This window comes from Eurytemora carolleeae, unplaced genomic scaffold (assembly GCF_000591075.1).
Source record: "Eurytemora carolleeae unplaced genomic scaffold, Eaff_2.0 scaffold1111, whole genome shotgun sequence".
Taxonomy (NCBI): Eukaryota; Metazoa; Arthropoda; class Copepoda; order Calanoida; family Temoridae; genus Eurytemora; species Eurytemora carolleeae.
This window is the reverse complement of record NW_019397416.1, coordinates 188,898-197,721: the sequence shown is the minus strand read 5'-3', so window position 1 is coordinate 197,721 and position 8,824 is coordinate 188,898. Positions and strand designations below refer to the sequence as shown.

Below are 8,824 nucleotides of genomic sequence, written 5' to 3'. Positions count from 1 at the left end.
GGAGGGGGGGGGGAGGGGGTACTAGAAAAGTGCAACAATCTTTTTACATAAAAAAGGTGTACCTGAGGTTTTAATTAATAAATTAAAGAGAATTGCTAGGGATGTCCCTGGTGAATTTCTCCTATCAGAGCTTTCTGCTCTCAATTCGCATTTTATACACGCCTAGGGTCACCTGTAGTTTCCTCCAAGGTTTTGTTCTCGATGTAAGCGAACCCGGGTGAAGGGCATCTGGGAACCTGTGAGTTTGCCGTGACCCTAGGTTGACATCCCCCTCCCCCCCAGGCGCGCAACTAGACCTTTTTTTAGGGGGAGGCAAGAGGGAAATATCTCGCGCTAAAAATTTCCTTTGCCCCGAGAGGGGGGCAAGAAAATGTGCATTATACTCAAAAATCATGATTTTACTTGAAAACTATTTTTTTTTAATATGACACATCACACAATATTTTCGGTAAACATGTAGGATTAATTTAATAGTTGTACTACAGAATATCGATTTAACTATAAGCTCAATAAACTAACGTTCAATTATTTTTTATTTTTATTGTACAATCAGAGCTCTTAAATTTGCTCAGGGTCAGGATTTGTTAAGCTTTACAATCTAAATGTTTCAAAATTTACAATCTACAATCTATATTTGTTAAGCTTTACAATCTAAATGTTTTAAAGTTTACAATCAACAATCTAAATATGTTAAGCTTTACAATCTGAATGTTTTAAAATTTACTATCTTAATGCCAAGTTTGAAGCTAAACAAATTTACGACATTTCAAAATTTGAATATTTATGAATGAATTAGATGAATCCTAAGCACTGATGTAATTATATCGAGAAGCAATAAAAGTGCTTCTAAAACCTGCTCTTTTTTTAAAGAATTATTTGTTGTTTAGGAGATACAAAACGAGTTGGATGAGCGGGAGAAGGGCGGAGATGAGGAGGAGGAGAAGGACGAGGACGGCGTCCGGAGATTGGAGGACGGGGTGAAGGAGAGGTTGAGGGAGGATGTGGAAGCTGACCGTGGGAAACTCAGAAGAGAAGTGACCTCAACACTAAACTTTACAGAGGTACCAACACTGATTTCTTTAATCAACCGTCTTTTTCCGGGGGTTCATAGACAGAACATTTCATAGACAGGACATTTGATAAACAGGACATTTGATAGACAGAACATTTGATAGATAGGACATTTGATAGACAGGACATTTGATAGACAAGACATTTGATAGACAGGACATTTGATAGACAGGACATTTGATAGACAGGACATTTGATAGACAGGACATTTGATAGACAAGACATTTGAAAGACAGGACATTTGATAGACAGGACATTTGATAGACAGGACATTTGATAGACAGGACATTTTATTTGACAGGACTTTTTATTTGACAGGATATTTTATTTGACAGGACATTTCATAGACAGGACATTTCATAGAAAGGACATTTTATAGAAAGGACATTTTATTGGGAAGATTTTTCATGGATTATTATTTCTATTTTCCGAAAAAATTTCTTTCTTCATTACAAAACACTGTTTTTTACAATGTAAGAAAACAGGGTTGTAAATAATTTCAATTTTTTATTCCCCCCCCCCCCCAATTTTTTTTGATTTCCTTCAATAACTGAAAATACATCATTTTATTGCAGTTCATAATAATCCCTAAAATGATACATTTAAAAGGCATAAATGGCACCGCAACCAAATTTTTTAAAAAACATTGGGTAATGGTTTGGTGGCAATGGCAAAAAAAGTCTGGATTGATTATTTGTGAGTCCAACTCCAGGATTATATTGTTTCTTGGAATTCATTTCCCATCATTTTCTTTGGGGGAGAATTCGTGAAATTTTTAAGTACGTTTGACTATTTTGAAAAATTATTGAGTAATGAGAATTCTCTTAATTAGTTGATGTTGTGCTCAGAGCGAGAAAAAATTTTATGTGTTTTTTGCTGCATTATAACTATTGGGGAAAAATATTTATGAAAAACTCTGATTTTTCCTCTTTTCTTTTCACTTTTCCTTGCCCTTTTTCCCCTTTCCCTTCCCTTTTTCCTTCCCTTGCCCTCCTCTTGGGTCTTTGATTTCTTTCCACCCCCCCAGGGGGGAGGGGAAAGAATTTGTTAAACCCCTGTAAGAAGATTAATCGTCGAAATCTCTGAAATTTCCGTTCTTCGAAATTTCGATTCAAAAAATGCCACTAGAACTATTTTCTCACTAATTTATGCATCCTTGTGAAGATTTTCTGTGACACCCGGATTAAGAATTCATGGTTTACATAAAAAAAAATAAAGTTTCCCGTCAGATATTATTATGAACCGCGGTTTTTCCTCTTATGATTTATTTTATCAATTGATATAAATATGTTATGTTGTAGGTGGAATCTGCACATCTCCAGGATAAGAATCATAAACTATCCATAACCTCTCTTGTCCTCTCCAAGACGGGAGACCACCTCTACACGGCCTCGAAGGACAAGGGTCTGGTCAAGTGGTCCCTCCCCTCTGGTCGGAAGGAGTTTAAGGTCCCAGGCGGGAAGAAAGGAGAAGAGAATAAGACGCAAGGTCACTGTAACACAATAACCAGCCTGGCGGTCACTTCGGACAATGTTTACCTGGCTAGCGGGGACACAAGCAAAAATATTTATATCTGGACCTGTGATAATATGATAAGAAGTCATATCTTTAAAGGTGAGAGTCAGACCCATTAACTGTGGAATAGGAAGACGACATTTAAGTAGCCTTTTTTTGTTTTTTTTTTAGTTATCATAAAACAAAGTTATTTAGCAGTAGCTTGAATATTCAGCTTATTCGGAGAAATAGGTTCGTGAAAACTGAATAATTGCCGTATTTTATGTTAATTACACTTTTCAAAATCATAACGTGAGTCTAATAGTAGTCATTTATTTCAACGTTTTATAATTATTATTATACATTTATTTCATTTAATAAAATAAATGTTACAATATAATGAGCAAAACATAAACGAAAAAAGTTTTTATATATAGTTATTAATGGGTACATAAAAAGTTGATCATGGTTGAGATCTCAGTATTCACAAAATTGTTCAGAACACAATTATCTTCTTTAAATTTGAGTAATTTATGAAGAATTGTCAATTTCAATTATTGATCTAGAAGAATCTGATGGTATATCATATTTTTTAATGAGTTCATAAACAACTTTGTATGTCATTTTTGCCATTATATATTTGGTTGCAATACAACAATATCATCAGATAGCTAAACAAACATCTTTAAATTGGAAAACAAATTAAAAAATTTATAATCATAAAAGTCGATTCCAACTATTTTGTTCCAGGTTCTTTAAATAAAATTCCGATTTTCCGATTTGCGATTCCGATCTTATTATGATTATGTAATCTGAGCTGAAAACTTCAGAATGAGATCCTTAATCCTGAACGCTTAATCTGAGTATCCAATGTGCACACTTTTGATTTTATTCTTAATCCTCTTTTTTTGGATATCCCTACTGAATAAAAGTTACGTTTGATAACAATTACAGATACAATGCCATATCGATTGAACTAATATCAGATTGAATTAAAATCAGCTGTGCACAAGCCGGCTTTTAGAGCATTTAAGCAAATATAAATTTAATCATGTTAATATGAACCTATTAAAAAATATATTTTATCACATTTTAGGACTATCATTATTTAAACGAGTCTTAACAAACATTAATCCAAAACTTACATTTATTTTATCGATGTCTAGTTCAATTGATATGATACAATTAACACCAGAAAAAAAAAACGATTTTTCAAAAGTCAAAGAGTACATCTTAACATGATACGCTGATTGGTTGAATTTTATACTTCTTTCTTGAATGCGAATTAAAATAATCTCGGGTTTTGTAAATCCAGGAGTTCAAGCATTAATCTTGATATCCATTATTCTAAAGTTTTCAGCTCTGATCTCAATATAATTCGCCTAAAACATTCGTGCCATCAAGAGTTTGTATTTAGAGTTGGAAGAGATTTGGATACATAATTAGATCCATTCAATGATTTTCTGTTACACCCCAATTGCAGTTCATAATAATCCCTAAAATGATACATTTAAAAGGCATAAATGGCCCCGCAGCCAAATTTTTTAAAAAACATTGGGTAATGGTTTGGTGGCAATGGCAAAAAAAGTCCGGTGTCGGCTGATTCCCATTATAGGTTTTTCTACATTTTCTAGGACTAAATCAGATGTTCCATATCTTACCATGAAATGTTATAATCGCATTACTAGAAGATAACTTTTCTATAACTTAAGGAAATGATTATAATCATTTTATTTTTAGATATAATGTCGTTTTTCATCCGAAAAGGAGGTACGGGTGGTAATAAAGTAGCACAAGCGGGGAAAAAGAGAAGAGCACCGCAAGAAGGAAAGGGAAAGGGATCTAAGAAGGTTTGCAGACTAATTAAATTCACATTATTTTTTGTAATTATTCACATTGTCAGAAAAATGATAAATAATTCCCCAGAAATTCTTACATATTTGATTTTGTAAAAGATCTGGGGAGGAGTAATTAATCCTGACCAATCTTCTTTGAAAAAATAATATTGTACACAAATTTTACTTCATCTTTAAATATTCAAAATTGTTGAAATATCTCGTTAAAATTGTTGAAATATCACCTTATGAATTCATTCAATCTTTGTTCAATATTATTTGATTTAATTGTCTGCTGAATAAGGGAAAATTGAATATTTTATTGGGGAAAATGTCGAAAAAAATGAAAAAGTTGCCTTTTGTTGTCCAATGAGTCTAATCCAAACATTGCCCCCCTTCAGAGGGGAAGTGGTTCATGAAAATATATATATCCCTAAATTGTTTTTAACTGATTGATTGATTGGTTGATTGATTGATTGATTTGTTTATTAGTTTGTTTATTTGTCTAGTTCCGTGACGAGGAGATAGACAGTGAGGGAAGTGATATTGAGGCTCGTGATGATGTTGGATATGAGAGTGAAGAGGACAAGGAGACTGCTGAGGAGAAGAAATTGAGGTTGGCCAGGCTCTATCTTCAGGTGAATCGAGAGCGCAGTGAAAACCACATCTTGTTTTTAGTTCTAGGGGAGGGGGGGAGTTTTTTCAATGTATACTTACTAAGAAAGGTTTTTTTAAACTAATTAATCTCAAAAAAAAATTTGCTCGCAAATTTCTTTATTATACGCTGTAGTTAGTTTTTAATGTGTTTTTAGGTTTAACGGGGAAATTACCAATTTATAGGGGAAAACCAATACATTGAAACGGAAGAAAAAACAACTTGACGTTTGATTTCCAATTATGCATGTTTTTTCCAATGCATCAAAAATCATCCCCCGAATTTTGTAGTTTTATATATGGTTTATTTCTCAATGGTTGACAATTCTAATCACATTTGAAACCATTTTAAAATATTTTATTTCTTCAGGGCACAGAGGAGAAATATCAGGATTAGCTTTCAGAACAGGAACACATACCCTTTATTCATCCAGTCATGATCGGTTAGTATTTAATATACAAAAAGAAACTAGATTCTTTAAATTTTTAAGCGCCAATTAGTATTACTAGGGTCACAATGTCTTTGTTAAAAATGATTTAATGAATGTATGAAATTAGTTTTGGGTTAATGTTATTAAAAGCGGTATTTAACTAGTTTCAGTGAAACTTCATTTTTTTCTGAAACCCGAAAAAAAATCCTCGAAGATGACTCATATATTCCCAAAACTAATTGTATATTTACTTTTTAAGGTCAGTGAAAATATGGTCTGTTGATGAAAAATGTTACATTGAAACACTATTCGGTCACCAAGACCACGTTCTCGGCATTGACGCGGGCAGCAGGGAGCGTGCGATCACGGTAGGAGGTCGTGACCGGACTGTGCGCGTGTGGAAGATTGTAGAAGAGTCCCAGCTGGTGTTCAACGCGCCTGGAAGCTCCGTGGACCTTGTGAAATTGTTGAACGAGGAACACTGGGTGACAGCTGGAGAGGACGGACATCTAGCGGTTTGGGGAGCTATGAGGAAGAAACCCCTAGCTATGGTAAACTAGTTTTCTGGTTAAATGGACTATTATTGAACTTAATTTTCTGGTTAAAGGGATTATTATTGAACTTAATTTTGTGGTTAAAGGAACTATTATTAAACTTAATTTTCTGGTTAAAAGGACTATTATTGAACTTAATTTTCTGGTAAAGGGACTATTATTGAACTTAATTTTCTGGTTAAAGGGTCTAATATTGAACTTAATTTTCTGGTTAAAGGGACTATTATTGAACTTAATTTTCTGGTTAAAGGGAGACTATTATTGAACTTAATTTTCTGGTTAAAGGGACTATTAGTGAACTTAATTTTCTGGTTAAAGGGACTATTATTGAACTTAATTTTCTGGTTAAAGAGACTATTATTGAACTTAATTTTCTGGTTAAAGGGACTATTAGTGAACTTAATTTTCTGGTTAAATGGACTATTATTGAAGTTAGTTTTTTTGGTTAAATGGACTAATATTGAACTTAATTTTCTGGTTAAACGGATTATTATTCTGTTCACAACGGTAAGTTTAAAAGCTTCATCTGCTAAAAAAAGGAATGAGCTATCCACGCGTCTCTTTTTGAAATTTAATTTTTCAAAAACTCGACTTGCGGATTTCTGTTGAGATTAACAATGAGGGTTTAAGTATTACAATTAAATTGAAACACTATTCAAGGTAGAAACTAGATGATAAAAAATATGATCAACATTAGATAAAAGTGTTAACTAGGGTGACACGAAGATAAAAAATCTGATCAACATTGTTTAGATAAAGGTGTTTACTAGGGTGACACACGAATTTACCATTCTGCTGGAACTAGTTTTCGGAACATTTTTTTGGGGTGTGGGCGGGGGTAAAAAAACTGTATTAATTCATGAATGATAGAATTTTCTTGAAAGCTGTGCCATCTGTATTCCGTAATGATGATTATTAGAATAATGACTCAGGTTGAGCGGTGTCACGGGACGGATCCTGTGAACGGAGAACCAAACTGGGTTAGCTCCCTCTCCACCTTGCACAACTCAGACATGGTGCTGACCGGGAGCAGGGACGGATTTATCAGAATCTGGAGTATAGGCGAGGGATTCAAAACTATTATACCTGTTGGGACAATACAGGTTAGTGCTCTCTATTCATCTTACGTCTTTTCTGTGTTGAGGATCCGTTTCATTTTAATGCGGGTACTCATGTTGGATCCGTCCTGAAAAAAAAATGGATTCGGATCCAGATCTAACAGATGAACAACAGATGTTATTTTTATTGACTTTTTTATGCTGAAACTTTATGAAACTCGATAAGTCATCAGTTGAGGTTTTTGATTTGTGAGAAAAAAGTTATTTTTTAGCAGGTTTTGATTGATAGTTTGTGTTCGTATCGTGTGGATCCGGATCCTAAGCAATACTAGTGTTGTAATTACTGAAATTAAGAGACTGTTTACGTCCTTTCAGTGGCAGGATGTCCGATTCTCAACCAGTACCTTTAACCTTTGTCCGATTTATGGAGAGGGAAGACAGAGATATCCTTGTTTTTTTAGCTAAAAAATTTATTTTTTTCAATCGTGGTTTCTTTGTGAAAGTTACTTGTAGATTTATGCTTCAGACAATGGAGGAAATTGTCAAATTTTAATAATTTTTACTGTAGTTATAAACAACGTCTTCCTTATTATATATCAGATAAAGGTTTCAAAATACAGTTTTTAAATTTACAGGTCACTCCAAAAAGATTCAAGTACAATATGTGGCAACAGAAAAATCACCAATTATACATGACGGCGTAAGTGTCAAAAATAACAAGGAAACCATCATTTCTCCCATTATATGACATATTTTCCTAGAAGATTAAATAAAAAGGTGTAAAAAACATAAAAATAAAGAACACAAAATTGCACTTATTTTATTGTAAGATAAGCATTTTAATCACCATAATTATTAATTTTGTTGGACACTTGTGACGTAAGAATACAGTTGTACTGTGAGTGTACACATTCTACGATGCCATCTATTGTACTTGATAATCTTTTTCTGTCAATTTATAAATAAAGATTCCCTTGAAGTTACGACTAAAGTTCCCTTAATATATGAATAAAATATCTCTCGCCATATTTTGTTCAGACTAATTTTTTTTCCCCGAACACTGCACTGCACTGGTTGAATTTAGCTTTGAACAATTCACAACGGTTTCCTTTAAACCTAAAGAACAGACGAAAAATAAAGTTGATAATTATTTTCTAAAATATCTTAGTGTCCTGGGTTTGTGAACAGCCTCGATGTAGGAGAGGGTGGAGGACGGATTGTAGCAGGAGTAGGACAGGAGCATAGATTGGGTAGATGGTGGAGAGACTCATCAGTTAAAAATAGAATTTATCTTTATACGCTCAAACCTGTTACATCCAGTTCTTGATATTATTTTTGTAATAAATTTAAATAATTTTTACGTTTTGGACTTAAAAAGATAGTATTTATTATTCAAGGAGATATTGAATAGAAGGAGGGGGCGATAGGGTTTCCGTATACTTTGCTGTGACGTTTTTGGACTGCTGAAGAACTAGTTTTTGCGTAACAACAATAACAAAGGCAGCCGATCTAATGTAAACAAACATGAGTTAGTAAACTGTGAAAGTAGTACTATCTTGTTAAAAATGATTTAAAAGTTAAGGATTTTAGTTTTATACGAAAAGGACCTTATTACAGAGACATTTTCAATCAAATTCAAGGTTATCCTGCCCCCCCCCCCTAGATGTCTGTTTATTATTTGTGTTATTGTTATAATTGTTGTTACGCAAAAACTAGTTCTTCAGCAG

General features: G+C 33.5%; 1 protein-coding gene across 1 annotated transcript; it reads left to right on the top strand.

Moving 5' to 3' along the window:
• Positions 1-887: 887 nt before the first annotated feature.
• LOC111714170 (U3 small nucleolar RNA-interacting protein 2) lies at positions 888-8,457 on the top strand (the record flags this gene model as incomplete). The annotated part of the gene is given in 6 exon segments (XM_023489219.1): positions 888-1,061; positions 2,373-2,685; positions 5,425-5,497; positions 5,745-6,036; positions 6,972-7,142; positions 8,266-8,457. Coding segments are annotated over 6 exon segments (1,182 nt in total), but the record flags the coding sequence as incomplete, so codon positions are not given.
• Positions 8,458-8,824: the final 367 nt, after the last annotated feature.